At 43.3% G+C, this 21,273-nt stretch overlaps 1 protein-coding gene across 1 annotated transcript in view; it reads left to right on the forward strand.

The window, feature by feature from the left end:
* The first annotated feature begins 2,509 nt into the window (after positions 1-2,509).
* NR1D2 (nuclear receptor subfamily 1 group D member 2) overlaps positions 2,510-21,273 on the forward strand; it is a 30,480-nt gene continuing 11,716 nt past the window's right edge. Inside the window, exons 1-4 of the mRNA XM_066627479.1 lie at positions 2,510-2,615; positions 14,128-14,379; positions 17,457-17,545; positions 18,816-18,960. Coding sequence (XP_066483576.1) covers positions 2,600-2,615; positions 14,128-14,379; positions 17,457-17,545; positions 18,816-18,960 — 502 coding nt within the window. The 5' untranslated portion in view covers positions 2,510-2,599. The remainder of the gene's footprint in view (positions 2,616-14,127; positions 14,380-17,456; positions 17,546-18,815; positions 18,961-21,273) is intronic.

A 21,273-nucleotide genomic window follows, 5' to 3' on the forward strand; every position in this document is an offset into this window, starting at 1 on the left:
AAGTGTGCTAAGAGTTGCAAATTCATGTGAAGTAATGTATTCATGTTATGTGATTCGGCTGAATGAATCTGAAGGGAAAGAACTTTACTATTATTATTATTATTATTATTAACAGTATTTATATACCGCTTTTCAACTAAAAGTTCACAAAGCGGTTTACAGAGAAAAATCAAATAACTAAATGGCTCCCTGTCCCAAAAGGGCTCATAATCTAAAAAGATTCAAAAGAATACCAGCAGAAACCACTAGAACAGACACTGCTGGGGTGAGGTGGGCCAGTTACTCTCCCCTTGCTAAAAAAAGGAGAAAAGTGCCTCTTACCCAATTAGCAGGGGTTATTTAAGCAGGGATTATTTAAGGACAGAAATGGCAAGAAATATCCAGGGGCAATTTTTGGCCTCTAGAACTTTCATTAAAAGACATTTAATTAATGTCTCACACAGCACATTTTCCATGCAGTGTAGTTAAGTGCCTTATCTAGTGAGGGAGTCAGTGATGTTCTGAGCTGAGAACAAGTAACTGCATCATTGCATTTCTGCTGCATACATTTCCTGTCAATTATGTTAACACTGCCATGATAGTATGACATAACAAGAGAACATGGTGCTTAGCTTAGACATAATCATTGTACCTGCTAGGTTGTCAGAAAAATGAACAGTGGTAGGGAACAGGATATTTTGCAATTACAGGAAGAGATTCAATATTTCAATGCTAAGCATCATTTGGGGACAAGGAACACAGGCCAACACACATTTTGCTTCCTTAATCGTTACACCAATTCCTGGGTATATTTGGGGTGCTGTTTCCAAAAATGGCATCCGTTTTGCCCTATCACATCTAGTTTTGGAGACATGGCATAGCCTCTTTAGTGAATGGTTCAAGCAGCTTCCTCATGAGGAAGCTGCTTGAACCATTCACTAAAGAGGCTATGCCGTGTCTCCAAAACTAGATGTGATAGGGCAAAACGGATGCCATTTTTGGAAACAGCACCCCAAATTCATATCAAACCACCATAAAGTTTGGGAAAAACTTTTCTGACCCTCAATTTTGTAGGCCTGTGAAATCTTTTGATGTTTAAAACATTTCTGCCTTTAGCATCCTACACCTTTAAGGTGCCATCCAGTAGGCAATAAATAAAGTGACATTTGACATTTGTCAAAGTATGTGACTCAGCAACTTATTATGCTATGTTTCTATGATGCTGAAATGTGTAACCTATGACCCAATGAAAATTCAAAGGATCAGATCTTGTACATGAAGTGAGTGACCTAAAAACAGGGTTATCTGGAAACATATTTGATATATGTTTTGAATATTAGCTTTAAAGCTAATTTGTTCCGTCCCCTTGCTAATTTCAACAGAAGTTGATTTCTGAATAGCTGGACTTTTGGTTCAACCATAATGTTCACAAAGGCTGCAATATATGCGCTTTCCTGAGAGTGTATCAGGTTGAATAGGCCTTCTCAGTAGTCATGTACAGGATTGTGGTGAGAACCAGCAGGTGACTGGTCAGAGCCTAGGGGCAGTCATGTGCCCCCCTGGCACAATGCCCAGGGCACATACCTCTCAGGCTCCACCCAAGTTACTCCTCTGGTGAAGGAGGAACAAATGTCATATAAAGGTAACAGAACCTGAGAGGTGGGAAAGGGCAAGGCCAGTGGGGCCTTTCAAGGAGAGGAATGTGCAGGATTCAGGAGCATGCAGCAACCAGAGCCAAAGTTTCTGTTCCACGCCTGTCAATAGCAAAGGATCTAGGCCAGAAGAAAGTAGTAACGCAAGCACTCAGGCCAATTACGACTTTCCTCTTCCACTACTACAAGTAGTATGTCTGGAGGAAGAAGTAGGAGCAGTTCCAGTTGTGCAGGGAAGCAGGAAGTTGTGCCTGTGCCCAAAGCTTGGAAGAGTACCAAGGGCAAGGGAGTCACTTTGTGGTGCAAACCCTTTGCAGGAGGGCCTGAGAACCCGAAAACTGGTTTCTCGGGCCTCCTCGGTGTGTTTGCAAGAGTGTGTTGGGGAGGCCCCTTGCCTGGCTGAGAGCATCCCCAACCAGCGCCCTCCCTTCGGACATGCGTCGTGACGCGTGAGGACTGCGCGCACTTTCCAACCCCCTCCCCCAAAATGTGCCACTGGGTGAGAGGGTCGCGGCGGGCGGGCGCAGGTAAGAGGGGAGGCTGGAGGTGAGTCTTGCGGCCGGTGGCTCACGGCGCTGAGCCTCCTCCAGAGCTTGTGGGTTGGGAAGGGGAGGAGGGGGCGGCGGCGGCGGCGGCGGCCAGCCCAGCAAGAACGGGCTCCAGAAAGGCAGGGCTGCCTGCTGCTGTTTCGCCTCCGCCCGTCTCACACACGAGGCAGGTCCACGCGCAGGCCGAGCGGGAAGGAAGGAAGGAGGCGCTTCCCCCTGGAGCCCCACAGCTGGAGTGGCTCTTTGCGCGCGCGCAAGCAAGCCAGTGCTGGAGACGAAGCCCAGAAGCCCTTGGAGGCTGCGGGGAGGCACACGCGCGCACAGCGGCTCCTGGAAGACGGAAGGCTCCAGAGAGGCTTTTCGGGGCAGCTGAGGGCCTCCCTCTGTAGTGAACCACGGAAAGGAAGGGAAGGGGAAAGCATGGAGCTCAGTGCAGGTAAGGAGGCGGTGGCAGCTCTGGCGCGCAGGCAAGAGAAGGCGAGCGCAGTAGGGACTTGCTCCTGTGGTTCCCCCCCCCCCCAGAGCATCTGGAGCTCAGATGCCACAGTGGACCCCCGTGCAGGGCTCAATGCGATCCAGTTTTCCAGTGCTGGTTCAGTTGTGTCAGTGGTGTGTGCGCTGCATCCTGTGGTGGAGGGGCAGTCACTGGGGCCTTCTCAAGGTATGGGAACGTGCGTTCCCATTCCATGGGGCTGCACTGTGCCTACCCCAGAGCTGGAAAGTTTAACAGGATTAGGTCCCCTTTCGAGCCCAATCCTATGCAGACCTGCTCAGAAGCAAGTCCCATTGTAGCCAGTGGAGCTTACTCCCAGGAAAGTGATCGCAGCCAGACCCCATTTTTGCGCGCAACCAGGAGTTCAGCGCCCCCAAGAAAGCGCTGCGTGGGCTCCTGGGTGGAGTGCAACATGGGGGGGGGGACCCTGCCTGGGAGGGGTGGAAAAAAGTGGTGAGTGGCAGTTGGGGGAAGAAGGAGGGAAGTGTGTGGGTCGCTGGGTGGTGTGGGAGAAGGTTGGGATGGGGGGCAGAAGGTTGTGCACAGCGTCGTGACGCTTGGGGGACTTGGCCAATGCCAGGATCCCCTTGTTTGGATAAGAGTGGCGTGATGGGATCTGGCACCCCCTTGGGAGAACGTGCTGGGGGTTCTGCTGGCCGGTCGTGGCTGCGTTGTCTTGGGGCTTCACAACTGCCTTTCCTCCGTCCCCCAGCCGGTTCCTGCCCCAGCAGCAGCTCACATGGAGTTGCCGGCTGGACCATGTGCGCCCTGTGTTTACGTTTGGAGCTGCGCGCGGGCTTATTGGCTGCGGTGGCGCTCTGACGCGGGCGTTGCATAATAGCCTCGCCCAGCCAACCTCGTGCAGGTACACGTGAAGCCAGCCGGGCCGCCGGCTGCTGTTTTGGTGACCTATATCTAGGGAGGTGACGGGGAAGAGACACGTGGAGTTGAGCGGTGGAGCGACTGCTGGCCGCGCCCTGCGCTGGCTCCTTCTCGGAAAGGGACCAATCGGGGCATCTGTGTCCGGGAGTGGCCAGGAGGGGAACTCGCTTCCGTTCGCAAGAGGGGTGGGCAGACCTTGGAATGCCTGCCAGGGCATCTGAGGTTGCGGGGCGGAGCCCTCCTGTCGCTTTTATTTCACCAGCACATTATGCAACAGCAGAGTCTCAGTAAGTGCAGCGAAAAGCCAAGGGGGGAAAGAAGTTGTAGGGAGGCAGCCTGAGTGCTGGCAATCTCTGACACCACAGGAGCATGCAGAGAACGTAGAATTAATGCATGTGTTTTTATCATTCACAGTATTTGTATACCACTTTTCAACTAAAAGTTCACAAAGCGGTTGACAGGCAAAGGGCGTGATCCTAACCAACTTTCCAGCACTGGCGTAGCTGTGCCAGTGGGGCATGTGCTGCATCCTGCAGTTGGGGGCCCCTCACAGATGTCCTCAAGCTAAGGGAATGTTTGTTCCCTTTCCTTGGAGTTGCATTGCTCTTAGTGCTGGAAAGTTGGTTAGGATTGCATCCAAAGTCAAATAACTCAATGGCTCCCTGTCCCAAAAGGACTCACAATCTAAAAAGATGCAGAAGAACACCAGCAAGCAGCCACTAGAAAGGATACCATGCTGGGGTGAAGGAGGACGGTTACTCTCCCACTACTAAGAGGAACGCCACTTGAAAAAGTGTCTCTTACCCAGTTAGCAGGGGATGTAACATTAACGTGTGTTAAAATTAAGTCCAAAGCTTATTCGAGCACACCTCAAAAAGTATGATGGTTACTAGGAGGCTGAAGGGGGTTCCTGTTTCTGTTTGTTTTGTTTGTCAAAGTACAGCAGTTGTGCAAAGATGACCTGCTCTGGTGGTGCTCTTTTCTCCATCCAGCAGAAAAGATAGAGAGAGATGTCTGGTGAGATGATAGAGGAGGGAAACTCAGAGGGGTCATTTTTTGGTGGTTTGTTTTAGACAGAAGAGCATAAAGAGAGCAGTACAGACAAGATATTTGCTTGATATTGCTCTTTGAGGATTACTGTTTGCAGTGCAGCTTGATTCTGTGTGTCTTTGTTGTTAAGTCGGTCCGACTCTTCCTGACCCCATGGACTTCAGCACACCAGGCCTCTCTCTCTACCACTAACTTACAGAGTTTGTCCAAATTCATGTTCATTGCCTCTGTGACACTATCTAACATCTCATCCTCTGCCGTCCTCTTCTCCTTTTGCCTTCAGTTTTTCCTAGCATCAGCATCTTTTTTAAACAGTTCTCCCTTCTCCAAAGTATTTAAACTTCTGTATGAAGAAGCATCTTATGTGTGAAGATGACAAAAGTATTTAAGCTACTATGTGTCTTACTTCCAAGTAAACAATCTTGCACAAGCTTTGGAGCATATATGTCCCATTGAACAGAGTGGGACTTACTTCTAAGTCCCACTCTGTTCAGTGGGACATATATGCTCCAAGGAGCTCAGGATAGTGTACATAGTTCCTTCCCTCCTTTTGTTCTCACAACAGCCCTGTAAGGTAGGTGAGGCTGAGAGATAGTGACTGGCCTCAGGTCACCCAGAAAGCTTCATAGCTTAGCAAGGATATGAACCTGGATCTTCCAGGTCAAAGTCCTACTCCAGAACCATTATATCCTGGCTTTCAGGATTATGTAGGATTTTTAAAAACAGCCTGATCCTGTGAATGTCCAAATGGATAGATTTCAATGTCCATTACAGTTTCTGTTCATAAAATCACTTTGTTTGCTGCCTCTTTTCAAGGCTTCATATAGATTTTTTGCCTGTGCATGACAGAGGCATCTTTTGGTTGTCTGACAGTAGCATATGCTGCTAATGTATGCGTACTCCCATGTGACTTGAATGCATCACTGGCAATCTAGCTCTCACATGTGCAGGCAGCTATGTCACTTGAAACATAACTGGGCAGAGGAGGGGCATGAAACAATCTTTCCTGATGACTGAGTTCACAGAACGGATGCAGTGAAGTCAGATGGTGCAACACATACAGATTCCCAATAGTGTTGCATAACTTTGCTTGAGACTTACAATTACCATTCTGTCTTACATTTTATGAAAGACTTAAGGATCAGGTATGGAGTGGTCCTTCCTTTACCAATCCAGTATTTGAAGAAGAGGGAGGAATGCAAACTCTCCTCCCCAAATCCCTAATGTCAATTTGTTCAAAGCAGTGAATTTCATGGGTCGCAGCAGAGGTTGATTACATAACTGTCTGTATAGCTCTGTGAAACAGGATTAAATTGAGGTACAACGGCACATGTGATAACTTGAAAGAAGGGAAAGAATTGTTGATATGTGGAAGGCTAGTCAGGATAAGATAATTTTAATTACATTTTTATTTTAATGTTTAATTAAACACCATGCTACACTACATTAAACGCTATTGTCAAGTATATTTATGTATCACTTTTCAATGGGAGAAAAGGTCACAAAGTGCTTTTACAAAGCAAATGAAATAAGGGGAATGGTTCCATCTTCCCAAAAGTCTCATAATCTGAACAGATTCAAGGGCAATAGCAGCAGACAGCCATTGGAAAAGATGCGCTGCTGGTATAAATGGGGACAGCTGCTCTCTCCTTGCTAAATACAACAGAACTATCACTTTAAGAGATCTCCCACTGCCCAGTTATTAGGGGGTTTATATCCTTTTAAAATGTGTGTTTTTTACCCCCACCGCACAAAATATAGTGACAGAAATATATTAGGAAAAGGGGTGGGGGTACATGTGCATTAGAAGAAGCCCTGCTAGCTAAAATAATATCCACCAATACCACTCTGTTTCCATCTGACCAAAAAGATGTATCTTGGAATCTTGTTAGCAAGGTGTAAAGACAGCTGCCTCCCTATCATGCCCCAGCACTTAACATTCAAAAAAGGACTACTGCCTCATAATATGGATATTTCATTTAGATTTCAGGGTTAATAAAACTTACCCTTTTTAAAGCCATGTATACCAGTAACCATAACCAAAAATAGAACTAGAAAATCTCATATGCAAATATGTGTTGTACAAAGAAATATATTTTGTCCATCAGGCATTGACTTCCAGTTGGTTTTTGTTGACAAGTTGTAATCTTTTGAGACAGAGAGAAACATCTCTGTCCATTTCCTCCACACCACTTACAGTGTTATAGTCCACTATACTCTGTTCTCTCTCTCTTTCTCTTCCTTCCTCTCTCAGTGCACAAAAAAGTAGGAAGGGTACCCCAACCTCTTGGTAGTTTTGGTAGCGCTTTTCTGCATCTTTATGAGCTCTACATAATCCTATCGGGTTCACAGCATTCCAAATAATCACTTGCTTTTGCTTATTCTATTTTTACACCCTTCTCAAATAATCTTTAATATGCAGTTTGTTTTTCTTGCTGCAGCAGCAAACGAGTTAGTGTTTTCATTTAATTTTCATTTATTCATCTCTGCCTTTCCTAGATAGTCACACCTATTATGATCCCGTTGGTGAGCATGTGAAAATAGTTTGCCCCAGTGTGCATCACTTTTATACTTAACTTACAGTGAGGGCCCAACGCGATCCAACTTTCCAGTGCCAATGTAGTGACACAGCAGCCTCAACGGAAGGGAAACAAACGTTCCCTTACCTTGAGGAGACCTCTGTGACAGCCCTCCCACCGCAGGATACAGTGCATGCCCCATTGGCATGGCTGCATCAAAGCTGGGAAGTTGGAGAGGATTGGGCCCTAAGTGTCATTTGCCGTTTTGTTGCCCACTCACCTCTTTCAAAGAGATCTTCAGAAGCTCCTCATGGTTTGACTGGGGTTTCAGCATCCTGAATAATTGATCATCCAGACAGTTTATGAATGTTAAAAAGCATCAGTCTTAATACTAATTCTTGGGCAGTGCTACTGCCTATTTCCCTCCATTGTGAAAATGGTCTATGCATTCACATTATGTTCTTTGCATACAGAGATTAGACTTCCTTGTGTGACTCACTGTACACATTTACAACCATGTGTTTTTCAGTTCCTTACCAAATCATCATCAACTTTATATTAGTAAGTTACATAATTATTTCTGACAAAGCACATGCCCATCCTTGTCTCAATGAATTCTGAGTTGTACTAATCTTAGCCTTCTCTACACCCACACCCTGATCTTCTCTAGATGCACAAAAAAAGAAAAAAGAAAGGGGGAGAAAGCAAAACAAGTATTTTTTTTTTTGTATCCTTATGTGATTTTTTCTTCCATTTTATTGGAAATTTTCACAATTCTTTGAAATAAACAAATTTTATTAAACAGTTGCTTGGTCCAAAGCCTTAATAGGGGATATATTGCTGTAATGCCCATATTCTCTCTTTCCTCTGTTCCTTTCTTAAAATTTGTTATTGGGCCATCATTTTTTAAACTGTAGTCATTTTTGTATTGTAGTTTATTCTACTCTTCCTATCCTCTCCACACCTTCTTTATGGACTGAAGAACTCCAAAGGCAGTAGCCTTTCCTTGTAAGGGAGTTGCCTCAACCCACTAATTATTTTGGTTGCTCTCTTCTGCACCTTTTCTCGTTCTACTATATCCTTTCTGAGATGTGGCTATCAGAACTGGACACAGTGCTCTAGATGTGGCCTTATCATTGCTTTATAAGATGACATAATATTGGGCATTTTATTTTCAGTCCCTTGTTATAATGATCCAGAGTGTGGAGTTGGTCTTCTTGACAGCTGCTACACATTGGATTGACACTTTTATTGAGCTGTCCACCAGCGCCCCAAGGTCTCGTTCCTGATCTATCACAGACAGCACAGAACTCATGAGCATATATGTGAAATGTTGGGGGTTTGCCCCACTTTACATTTACATTCAAAGCCCCATGAATTGGGACTATGGAAGGAGGAGGCTTTGTCTAACCCAGGGGTGTCCAAAGTTTTTGGCTGGAGGGCCACATAATCTTTCTGATACTGTGTTGGGGGCTGGGGGGAAAAAAGAATTAATTTACATTTAAAATTTGAATAAATTTGCATAAGTTTACATAAATGAATATATTAAATATGAACATATATGAATGAATGAATGAAGGTTTTGCAATAGCTCAAGGCCTATAAAAGGCCTTGCACAAGGCAAGGCTGGCCATTCTTTTGTTGCCGCTACAGCATCACAGATGTGAAACTGCAAGCAGTGGAGGAAGCCCTCATCCCACAGCTCACACGAGAGGTCAAACAGTTGCCCTCATGCTGAGAGCGGTTGCATCGGGCCAGTGTGGGCTCCAACAAATCTCTGGAGGGCCAGAGGCTCATTGGAGACTGGGGGCTCCCTGAGGGCCGCATTGAGAAGCCATGTGGCCCCAGGGCCGGGGTTTGGGCACCCCTGGTCTAACCCCATACTGTGGCCCTTATCTGAATGACACATGTGCTCACACACTCCATGACAACTGCTATTAGGTATTGATGGGAGCATTTTCCCCTTCATAATAGCCAAGGGAGGGACAGGGACAATTGATCCAGATCAGAAGTGTGGGGTTATGGTTAAATCCTACCGTCCTGTGCTATGCTCCAAATCTAACTACAATTTAACATTAAGAAAACAAGACAACATTAGCAAATTGTTAAAATAATGTGCAATTTGATTCTTAAACAAAAAGTTTACTCAGAAGGCAAACGTGATTACAAAAGTGTGTTTTGGATTTCAGCCTCATGTTGGTTCATGACAACAAATGTCATGTAGTGTTTCTTTTGTGCGATTGCAAGTGATCCCCAAAAGATCGATGTGGAAAGAATTGGCCCAATTTCCATACTGAGTCATTCCAAACCAGCAGCTCATAACATGACGACTCTTGCCCCAGAGAGTAATTTTAAGAGTATCTTCCATGACTGTTCTTTGGCCTGGGTTGCACCAGTCAGCAATACATATTCTTATATTAACTACTGAAGAGCTTAAAATTGTTCGGTGTTCTCATAGCTATTTATTGTCAGCTCACAACAGAGTAGTCTAGGATAGACTGATAATCTTTTCCTTTGTGTACTGTACCATTAAAACCAGGTACCTTGATTTAGGACTCGAGTCATGTATTCCAAACCAAGGGAAACAATGTCATTTGTGATTTTCAAAATAGCTATAGGTTTCGCAATTTTTATAATAGCTATAGATCTCATTCTGCCCCATACATGAGCAAATATCAGTGGTTGTCTATAGTAGCAGTTCTCAAAATGTGGGTCATGGCTGGATGCTTGGTGGGCCATGAAACTGTCAAGCTGATAGCGGAAAAAGAAAAATGTATTAAACCATATGGAAAGTGCAACTGAGCTGCGCATGTGCATTTACTCATGAGTAGGCAAACATGCCTTGATCCACTTTGAAGGGCAGGCTAAGAAGACTGAAATGCCACCAGAATGGACCCAAACCAATAAATGCAGGCCCCAAAAAACTCTCAAGAAGGAAGTCCCTCTCCCAGCTGATAAGGAAAACTTATTGAGCTCTATGGAAAGTGAAACAGAGCCACATGTGTGCGTGTGCAAGCCAGTAGGTAAACTTGTCTTGGCTCTTATCAAAGGGCAGACGAAAGAGAATTCAAGGCTACCAGAATGTTCCCAATTTGATGAATGTGTAGCTCAACAAATCCATCAGAATGAATCCCCATTATAGTAAAAAGGATTAAAAAAAGGTTTGAGCAGTTGGTAGTGTAACTTTTTGTTTCATAAAGCTAGTTGAGTCCCAATAGAGTGTTGTTTTAAAAGTGGGTCCTAATGCTAAAATGTTGAGAAACACTGCTCTGTAGCAGGGACATGCAATTCACGGCCCAGAGGCCGTATCTGGCATCTACATGCATCTATCCACCCAAGTAGTAGTATTAACTTTATTGTCATTGTGCTACAGCACAGTGAATTTTATGCACCATTGAGATACAAGCATAAATATATACAACAATTCCAACAATCACACTCTACACACTCACCCACACATTCTATACAACATGCATCATAATACGTATAAAAACAGTATAACAGACCATAATGCCCAGGAGCATGGTAACAACTATATGGCCTTATTCAAAGTAATTATGGCTGTGGGGTAAAAACTGTTCAGGAATCGTGTGGTGCGTGCTCGAATAGTTCTGTATCGTCTACCTGAAGGCAACAGTTCAAAGAACTTATGAGCCAGATGGAAGGGGTCTCTCAGAATACTATGTGACTTCTACAGACAGCGAGATGTATAGATGTCCTCCAAAGCTGTTAGATGAAGGTTTGATGATGTGCTGCGCGATCTTAATAATTCTCTGCAGAGCTTTTTTGTCCCCTGCAGAGCAATTTCCGTACCACACCAAGATATCATAGGTTAGGACACTCTCAATGGTGCAAGGATAGTAAGACACAAGCAGCTGCTGTGACAAATTTAACCTCCCAAGCTTCCTCAGAAAATAGAACCGCTTTTGTGCCTTTTTTATCAACATGCTGGTGTTAATAGTCCATGAGAGGTCCTCTGTGATGTAAATACCTAGGAATTTGAAACTAGCAACCCTCTCCACCTCCTCACCATTTATGTATAATGGTATGTGTACATTCCTCTTTTTTCAGAAGTCAATTATAAGTTCTTTAGTTTTTTTTGATGTAAAGTAAGTGGTTATTTTCTTTGCACCACAATAACAACTCCTGTACCTCTTTCCTATAAGCAGACTCATCATTCCCGCTAACAAGCCCCACCACTGTAGGGCTTTGCACTGTCTGCAAATTTTATAATTTCATTGGTGTTATGTGATGGGGTACAATCATGTGTATACAGGGAATAGAGGAAGGGGCTCAGCACACAGCCTTGGGGAGCTCCTGTATTTAATACCAGAGTGAAAGAATGATAAGAGCCCATCCTAACTGACTGTGACCTATTTGTCAAAAAGTCCTTTATCCACAGACAAATATCTTCTTGTATGCCCAGACTAGTCATTTTAAAAAACAGCCTGCTAGGTAGAATGGTGTTAAAAGCAGAACTATAATCCACAAATAACAGCTGTACATATGTACCCTGTTGCTCCAAATGACGAAGGACTGTATGTAAAACAATAGGGATGGCTATGAGTGTTACCCAGTGAGTGTACCTTTCGGTTCCACCTGGCTGCCATGCAAAGTCCCTCTCGATTGGGGGATAGGAATGCTCTGGGCAGTCATGTCTGTCCAGATGTCCTATTGTATGGCCTTCTGGTATGCCGGCCAGGTGACGTGACTGCCCAGAGCGTCCCTGTCCTCCAAACGAGGAGGACTTTGTGCGGCGCCTGGGCAGAACTCTCAGATGCAGTCTGGATGGGGACCACATTCTGAGCACACAGCTGTCGCTCGTTTGAGTGCCACTGCTCTATAGAAACACAAGGGAAGGGGGGGTGATAAAAAGATATAAGTCAATATGGCTTGTGATCAAAGTAATATTTTGTGATTATGGCTTGTGATCAAAATATATTTTTAATAATGTTTAAAATATGTAACATTATGTGCTTTGCAGTGATTTTTAAAACTTGGAGTCTCTTAAGATGAGAAGCAAATTCAGTTCTCAGACACGTTTAAAAAGATTTCATTTGTTCTAGGAGTTGTGTTTCCTGAGGGATCATTCATCTGTAATTTGGCCTGGAAAAGGGGGATCTTGTTGAACTCACAGTCTGTCTCCATTTCATGTATAAATTATGATCCAGCTCTCAAGGATGGAGATTCACTCTGTTTTGCAAGGTAGAATATCAGGTAAAAATTTCAAAAGCGCTTAAGTTACTTGGAACTTGTATCCTACTAAAACTAGTGGGATGCAAACAACTTAAGGCCACAGTTACCAAGCTCGCTCTGCAGTTGTCCCATTGCTGGCCATAGGACTGCTTCATAGTAAGTTCTGTGAGATTTGCAGCCTAAGTTATTTATGTGAAAAATTTACCCTTGGGCTGTAACTACACCACAGACCTAAACAGATTTAAAATTATTTCTTTTGTGTAGAGAACCCAGGTAATTGTGGTTCTGCAAGGGGGGGAGGCTATGGATTGAGGCATGACAAAAGTGCCTTCTCCAAATACAGTTCCCAGGCTTCTTTGGGTAAAACCGTGATTGTTGAACTGGTATAAGGCTCACAAAAGTTTGTAGTTTAGGTATACCCATAGCAACTTTCAAAAAACTGTGTTCCCAGTTGAATTGTAGTTGTATGTAAAAACATTGCCTTGGCATTTTAGTATTGGAGGTATTGGTATTGGAGGTATTGAGGCATAACAGTAAATTGTTTCTAAAGTTTTTCCCTTATGTTTCCCAGTTCTCTATTGCTTTATCCTTTGTGGGCATCCATCACCACAACCACCTTTCTGTATCTTAACCTTTCTAGTACTCGTTCCATTACATGGCCAAAATATCTTTTAATCTTTCTGCTGCATTTGATCCTTTTTCACTCTGGGACCCAGACAATGGTCAGTACATGCACAGTGCTGTTGTTGAAACTAAGCAGGTGCTAAGAACCCTTTGTTTAAGTTCCCAAGTTGTCTGGAAGGGAGACTGCTTGGAAACTTCCATGTAATGGACTTGGCTCCTTGGAAGAACAACAGATGGAGCAGTATAAAAGTAAAATTTTATACCCTTTTAGGTGAAGAAAATGCTGCTAAGATTTATTTCTTGCGCTTACATATTTTTTTCTGCCAATACACTCCTGGAGATCACAACTTTTAAAACTGGTTTACAATCTGAGTTTTCCAAAGTTCCATAAAAGCACAGTTGAGAAAAGCATACCAAGTTGTTTCAGGGTCTGTTTTTCGTGGACTATAGTGTGAAATAAAGCAGACTGCACAAGTTTATTCATAACACAGAAGTCCACTGGCATACTTAGAGGGGTTGGGGGGCAAATACCTTGTGGGGGACGCCATCGCCTTCCTTGCCCCCACCACCTTCCTTGCCCCTCGCTGCCTCTTCCTTGTCCTGTTTGGGGGGCCAGGCTTCCCAGCCCTCTGAAGACCTTTTAAGGCCTCCAGAGGCCATTAAACGTTCTGGTTTTCAGGAAAAACTGGAAGTGACACTTAAGGCCTTCTGAAGATCTTCAAAGGCCCTCCAGCCCTGGATGTGGGACTGGGGGCTGGCAGCATTCTGCAATCCTGTTCAGCACAGGGGACAGGATCACTTGTGCAGAGCTCTAGTTAACTTCAAAGAGAAAGGCTTCCCTTTCATCTCTTGTGTTAAAGATGGTAGGGAAAACTCGCAGGTGATTATTCACATAGTGGGAAATCATGGTTTCCTGTTGAATCTGAACTAAGCCATTGTCTTGCATTCTTCTGTGAATTCATTTTCTTCCTTGCTCTCAGAAACAAGTTACTTGTGGTGACATTTTATTCTTTTCAGTTTTCCTTTTTGATTTAGTTTCATTAATTGTGTCTTGTTTTAGGATCGATGTGATTGAATATGGTACCGTTCATTGATCAGATTTTGAAATCTAGAAAGATGGTTGAATAAGCATTTAAAAAGCAAGAGATGGTGGTAGATATGTTTTTGTTTTCTTTCTTCCATAGGTGGTGTAATAGCTTATGCTAGCTCTTCAAGTTCAGCATCTAGCCCTGCCTCATGCCACAGCGAGGGCTCAGAGAACAGTTTCCAATATTGTTCTTCACCATCACCAAGCAGTTCTTCTTCAGAGGGTAGCTGTAACAGTAGGAGCAAAGAAGGCTCTGATGGAACGCCAAAGTGTGACCAGCTAGATGAGCACACTAAATCACGCCAGTCAAGTGTTGCACTATTGACCAAAGGTCATAGCGGGCTTACAAGTAAGTATGCTTTGGTACCTGTCTCACCTTCACTTAGGCTCAATTCAGACACCTTGCATCTCAGTTTCCCAACTATGTGGGTGCTCTCTTCCTTCTCCTCCTGTGTGGCTACTCCCTCTCTCCCATAGCTTGCTATAAGCATGGTTTATTATGTTTAAATCCAAACCAACTGTGGTTGGCGCTAACCAGGATTGTTCTTGGACAGTGGTTTGAAATCATATTTGGAAGCAATCATAGTTAGCAACCATTGCTGGTGCCAGTTAAGATGTAGTGGAAAACTATAGCTATAGTAACCTATGGGGGAGAGAAAAGAAATCCTCATGGAAAGAGGAGAGGGGATGTGGAGGAAAATATCTGTGATATAGTCTCAAATTCCAATTGTATTTCCTGTTCCTAGGAAATGTCACATCTGAATTGTGCTTCAGTTTATCGACACCAAAAATGTGTGCTGATATTTATCTGAGGTCATAGGGTATCATCTGCCCATCATTTGTGTTTCCTTCAGCGCTTAACCTCTAACTTCCTTCCTTCTAGATAGACTGTAGCTCTGGTACTCAACCCCTGGCAAACTGGAGCGCCTACTTCACGGTGCAAAGTGGTGCCAACAGGCCATGTTGTCCTGTGGCCCACAAGTAAGTTTAAAATCAAGACTTGATCATAAAAGAACCCCCAGACCTAGCATTCATGATAAAGCAATGTTCCCCCATTTGAGGCCACACATTTTGCCAATCATGTAAAGGTTGCCTTGTAAATAATTCAACATTGTAAATTGGAAACTAAATACAGAACTAAAAGTATGAAAAGTTTTTGTAGTAAAGGCTTTTAGTAGTGGAAACTTGAAGAATTCCACAACAAAACTTAACATCCACTGATTTTTAAGTGTGAGATTTCAAAAACCTCCAGCTTTGGCTGGAAAACAGGTTGAGCATCCCAAATCTGAAATGATCCAAAATCCAGAATTATTTGGGCACCAACATGACATCACAAGAAAATCTTCCCTGGTCCTGAGCATTGGAGTGGATCTGTCTTTGTAGAACACTCCACGTACCGAGGCAGGCAGGAATCAAGAGATAAAAGGCTGTATTAACTTAATCCAATGAAATATGGGACCCCCTGTATTTACTAAAAAAAACCCATTGTGTTTAGTAGTACTTAATCTGTAGTAAGTGTGCTTAGAATTGCAGCTGAAGTTGTAAAGTTAGGTTATACAGGTAAACGCTAATTTGCGATGTTCCAACCAGCGACGGGCTGCGTATGTGATGCCACTACTGGTCCCTGCACGCATCCCCAAGCCTCCAAAGCTCTGTTCCATTTGGCTCTGGAGGCTTTTCTGATCCTTGCAGAGGAAGCTCAAGGCTCAGATAAACCTTCAGAGGTGATGGGAGCAGAGCTTCCCCTCCTGAGTCTTTGTATAGCATCAAGCCTCGCTTGGTGGCGGGGGTGCTGGTCCGCATTCCTGTCGCTAAGCAAAGCACGGGTGTATAAACTGTACAATAAACAAGCAGATTTACTTCATGAAAGTAGGTGTAGTGCAATTGACAACTTTGAAAGTTAATATATTGGATTGTATTTTAAGAGAATTAGGATTCTGAAGTTTCATTGAAATTAGTAGGTCCGGTTTATTATTATTATTATTATTATTATTATTATTATTATTATTATTATTATTATTATTATTATTAAATATATTATATTATAATAATATAATATATTATTATTTATAATAATAATAATAATAATAATAATAGTATTTATATACTTCTTTTCAACGGAAATTTCAAAAGCGGTTTACAGAGAAAAATCAAATAACTAATGGCTGCCTGTCTCAATAGGGCTCACAGTCTAAAAAGATGCAGAAGAACACCAGCAGACAGCCACTAGAAAAGACACTGCTGGGGTGAGGAGGGCCAGTTATTCTCCCCCTGCTAAAAAGAGGAGCACCCACTTGAAGAAAGTGCCTCTTACCCAGTCAGCAGGGCTAATCATGACTATATCTCACAGATTTCAGTCGGTCTTCCTTTGTCATTATGACCAATTGTCTTAGGACAGTGTTTCTCAAACTGTGGGTCAGGGCGCACTAGGTGGATTGTGAGCCATTTTCAGGTGGGTCCCCATTCATTTCAATATTTTATTTTTAATATAGTAGACTTGGTGCTACCATGGTATGTGATTGCTTTTGGGGAAATATTACAGATCTATACTTCTAACAGACTACTATGTTTATGCTTTTAACAATGATAGTAAATGGGAGTTACTCCAGCCTAGGATTGTTAAAAATTTTCCTTCTTGATGATGTCACTTCTGGTCATGACATCACTTCCAATGGGTCCTGACAGATTCTCATTCTAAAAAGTGGGTCCTGGTGCCAAAAGTTTGAGAACCACAGTCTTAGGATATAACTCAGTATCTTGCCAAATTTGACATAGGTAGATTTTTATTCATTTTTGGACATTCAAAATATATTTGTATATGCTGTGAAATATATGCATTTGGAGCTAAATGTATATCGCATGCGTTTTAGTACATTCCCATGGAAAGAGCGTGTGTATTTGCATATAAATCTTATGTCTAGTAATGTTTCTCAAGAAAATGTTTCCTTATCTGAAAGAATGACCTATTAGTTACATCAATGGAAAGACAGCGTGAATCCAACTTGTGTTCCCTCTTTTTAAACAGTGATTCCTTTTGAATATCTCTCTAATATAAGTTTTTGTTAAAACTTACTTCTTCCTTTCCCAGCAGCGGCATGGCTGAGGCAGGGCAAGGGGGTATATGGCCCCCCCATGGCAGAGTGGTGGTTTCCCACCATCTTTGCTGAGGGTGTGAAAGCACTCACCTCAGGTGTGCAGCACATGCAGTGAAATCGGCCTTCTCAGTTGTCCACGCCGCATATGGCTCTAAACTGAGCTGTTTTCGGAGGTGAGGGCCATGCATGTGCAGGGGTAGGGTGAAGCGCAGGCTCAGAAGTCACCGCTCTCCTCCGTGATGTCACCCAGCTCCAGGCGCCACCATGGCCTGACAACGCAACTGTTCCCCAGTGATTCTATTGGGTATTCATGCTTGTTTTCTATTTATAGAATTTAATGGCATGGTCCTGCTGTGTAAAGTCTGTGGAGATGTTGCTTCAGGGTTCCACTATGGGGTCCATGCCTGTGAGGGCTGCAAGGTAGAGTATATTGTTCTTGAACATAAACGTCATTAGATGTTAACAAGTTGCACTTAAAGAATAAATAATAGTAGGACATTGTGTATCTGGAAGGCGTTAAATGTTTAGTGTTCTCTTGAAACTGGAAGGAATGTTACTTCAGTGTTAGAGCCCGTGGTTTTCAGGGAGAACGTCCTTGGTTTAATCCCTGGCATACTCCAGTAGGGCTAGGAACCTCTCTCTCAGGAGCGCTGAAGAACTGTTGTATTGAGCTAGATGGCCTATGGTCTGATCAATTTTCCAACCATTGTGAAACTGTAAACCCAAGTAATTAAAAAATATGTGTTGGGTTTCTTAAATGATGCCCATTACTGTTCAATTCCTTCCTCTCTGGAAACACAGTAAAGTCACTCAAAATATCTTTAAATGTACTTGATGCTAGAGTTGAAGAGATGCTATTGAACCATTAGCAAGCATCTTACTCTTCTCTTACTAGCTTTTGGGGATTTATTATGGATGATGATGATTTTAGATTTTTAGTCTAATGTTATAAAGCTGTCATCTGTTTAGAGCAGCAGTTTTCAACCTTTTTTTATCTCACTGCACACTGACAAGGTGCTAATATTGTCAAGGCACATCATCATTTTTTTGACAATTGACATGGCACACTTGCACTGCCAGTGGAGGGGCTCATATCCTCCAACAGCCTTATTAACAACTCAGCCCCAAACTCCTGCGGCACATCTGCAGACCATTCACAGCACAGTGGTTGAAAATAACTGGTTTAGAGGCTTTAGAATGCAAGTTTCTGAGGATGAATGCAGTTGAAAACAACCCACAAAAGATTGTGGGTTGGATTGGAAGGTTCCCTTCTGCTCGCAAAAGGGGACTGCGTTGCACTTGGTGCTAGCATATTAGAGAAGTTAATTTTAATCCAAAGAAGCTCTTTTGTTTATGTAAAAAAAATTGTGCTACCGCACAAGCAGAATCATAAAAACTGCTACAGGACTTTAATATTAGTATTATAGCACTGAGTGGACTCTAGTGCAAGCTTTTGCACAAGTGTTTATATAGCACCATTATCAGTTGTTTCTCCTCCACTTGCAGTTCTTAGGAAGCCAACTCTTTATCAGTTTTAATACCATTTTTGTACCACCTTTTAATTACATTTTCAAGATGAGGTAAAAAAATGTTGAAAGCGCAACCACTTAATATTGAAACAGTATCTTAAAAATCAGAACAATAAAAAATAGTAGGACAATTTGAAACATGCAATTGTTTTGTCTTCCAGGGATTTTTCAGAAGAAGCATTCAGCAAAATATCCAATATAAGAAGTGCCTGAAGAATAACAACTGCTCTATAATGAGAATGAATAGAAACAGGTGCCAGCAGTGTCGGTTCAAAAAATGCATGTCAGTTGGGATGTCAAGAGATGGTATGTTTCTATATTGAGCAGTGAGCTTCAAAAAGGTGAATTGTTGTGCTTTCGTACCTATCTCAAATGAAAAAGTTGTAAGAGCTGGTGTACAGTAATGGTTAAGGGTGTGACCTGTGAACTGGTTCAGAACTTGCCTCAACTATGAACTCACTAGTGTCAAGCTATTTGTCTCTCCGGCCCTACAATATGTGGATAATACAGGGCTGTGGTAAGGATTACTGTGATAATATATATGAAGACTGGTAATGAATTTGATATTTGTAGAATAAATAGTGTCTGTTTTGGTGATAATGAGCAACATTTTAGTAGTCAAAATACTGGTGAAATAATATACCTTCTGAGGTGAGAGAAGTATCTCTAAGGGGTCTTGGGGGCTAGTGCATACAGGTCCATCCCCCTTACCCATGGATATGGGGCCTGCGGATTTGACCACGCACAGCTTTTATGAGCTTCAGAAGACCCCTGAATGTCTTAGAAATTAATTTCCAGTTTTCATGAAACTGCCTTCTGGGAGCCTGAGGCCTTAGGGAGGCAGCGTGTGTCTTGGACCACCGCTTAGATGTGGGTGACAGCTTGAAAATTGTGGGTTTGATTATCTACAGTTTTCAGCATCTGCAGGGATAGCCATAGATTCACCTATCTGGGGATTGTGTCTGGGCCCCCGCAGCATGCTCAACAACCCCACATGCATTCCCTCCAGAGGCAAGGGAAGCTCTGCTCCCCTTGTCTCCAGAGGGGCCTCTGAGCTCAGTGGAGGCTGAGCACGTCTGTCTCTGGTTTCTGCCAAGCTCAGATTGAGCTCTGAAGATAAAAACACATCACTTCCAGTTTAACTGTGAAACCAAACATCATGTATTTTTTAGCTTCAGAGCTCTGTCTGAGCTTGGCAGAGGCCAGGGACGGACGTCCTCAGCCTGCACTGAGCTCAGAGGCCCCTCCGGAGACAAGGGGAGCAGAGGTGCACATGCTGGGGGAGGTGTCCCTGGACCCAGTCCATGGATAAGTGAATCCACTGATCCGTGGATATGGGAGCTCCCCTCAATTCCGGAGGGGGTGGCGGACCCCTGGCACCGCGGAGACAGCGTTCACCTGTAGAGGTAGTTCCAGAACGGAACCACTGCGGGTAAGGGGGCACGCTTGTACATACTGTTACAGCAGTTGGGAAGGTGATTTTTCCCAGTAGGATGTCTAATAAAAACAGCATTCATTCTGTATCTGGTTCTTCATCTCCCTCCCAGAGTGGCAGACCAGCATTTAGGCTGTTTCTCAGATTTTTCTTTGTTGTATTTTGTTTGTTGTTAAGCTTCAAAAAATAGAACATTTATGCCAGTAAAGGTTCTAGATAAAAAAGAATAAAAAGAACAAAAACATTGGGTTTTTTTAAAAATTTTAAACCCAAGTGTTGACATCTAATAGTACTTTTATTAGGACCAACCAAATGGCACACAATCTTTGTGCGGCAGGCTTTCAGGTTTACACGAACTCTTCTGGTTGGAAGTTGAGCAAAACAAACAGAAAAAGGCAGTGGGAAGGGAAGGTAGGATTGTGCAACAACTCTCTAAGTAACTGCAAACATTAGGGGCTATTAGGGGCACCATTAGGGGCTATTGCACCATTAGGGGCTAGGTGCAACAACTCTCTAAGTAACTGCAAACATTAGGGGCTATTGCACCACTTGGCCAACGCTAAGAGGCAAAGAAGGAAGGCCCATAGGCAAGGAGACAGACCAGGGACAGACTGCACTTGCTCCCAGTGTGGAAGGGATTGTCACTCCTGAATTGGCCTTTTCAGCCACACTAGACACTGTTCCAGAACCTTCCAGAACCACCTTTCAGAGCACGATACCATAGTCTTTCGAGGCTGAAGGTTGCCAACATAGCATTGCACCATGGGTGCTCCTTTTTTTAGCAGGGGGAGAGTAACTGGCCCATTTCACCCCAGCAGTGTCTGTTCTGGTAGTTGTCTGCTGGTGTTCTTTTGCATCTTTTTAGATTTTGAGCCCTTTTGGGACAGGGAGCCATTTAGTTATTTGATTTTTCTCTGTAAACCGCTTTGTGAACTTTTAGTTGAAAAGCGGTATATAAATACTGTTAATAATAATAATGTCTGATTTCCTCCCCCAGTATTTGCTTTACTTAACATCCAGCCCAAACAAGCATTCTTGTCAAATTTTCCTCAGAAACAAGTAGCAAAGACTTTTGGCTTGTGTCATTGACTTGTGTCATTTTGGCTCACCTTCTAATAAAGGTATTGCTAGATTTTAGCATCTGGATTTTTTCTGTGGGTGATCATGGCTACCTACCATTTTTA

This window comes from Tiliqua scincoides, chromosome 5 (assembly GCF_035046505.1).
Source record: "Tiliqua scincoides isolate rTilSci1 chromosome 5, rTilSci1.hap2, whole genome shotgun sequence".
Lineage (NCBI taxonomy): Eukaryota > Metazoa > Chordata > Lepidosauria > Squamata > Scincidae > Tiliqua > Tiliqua scincoides.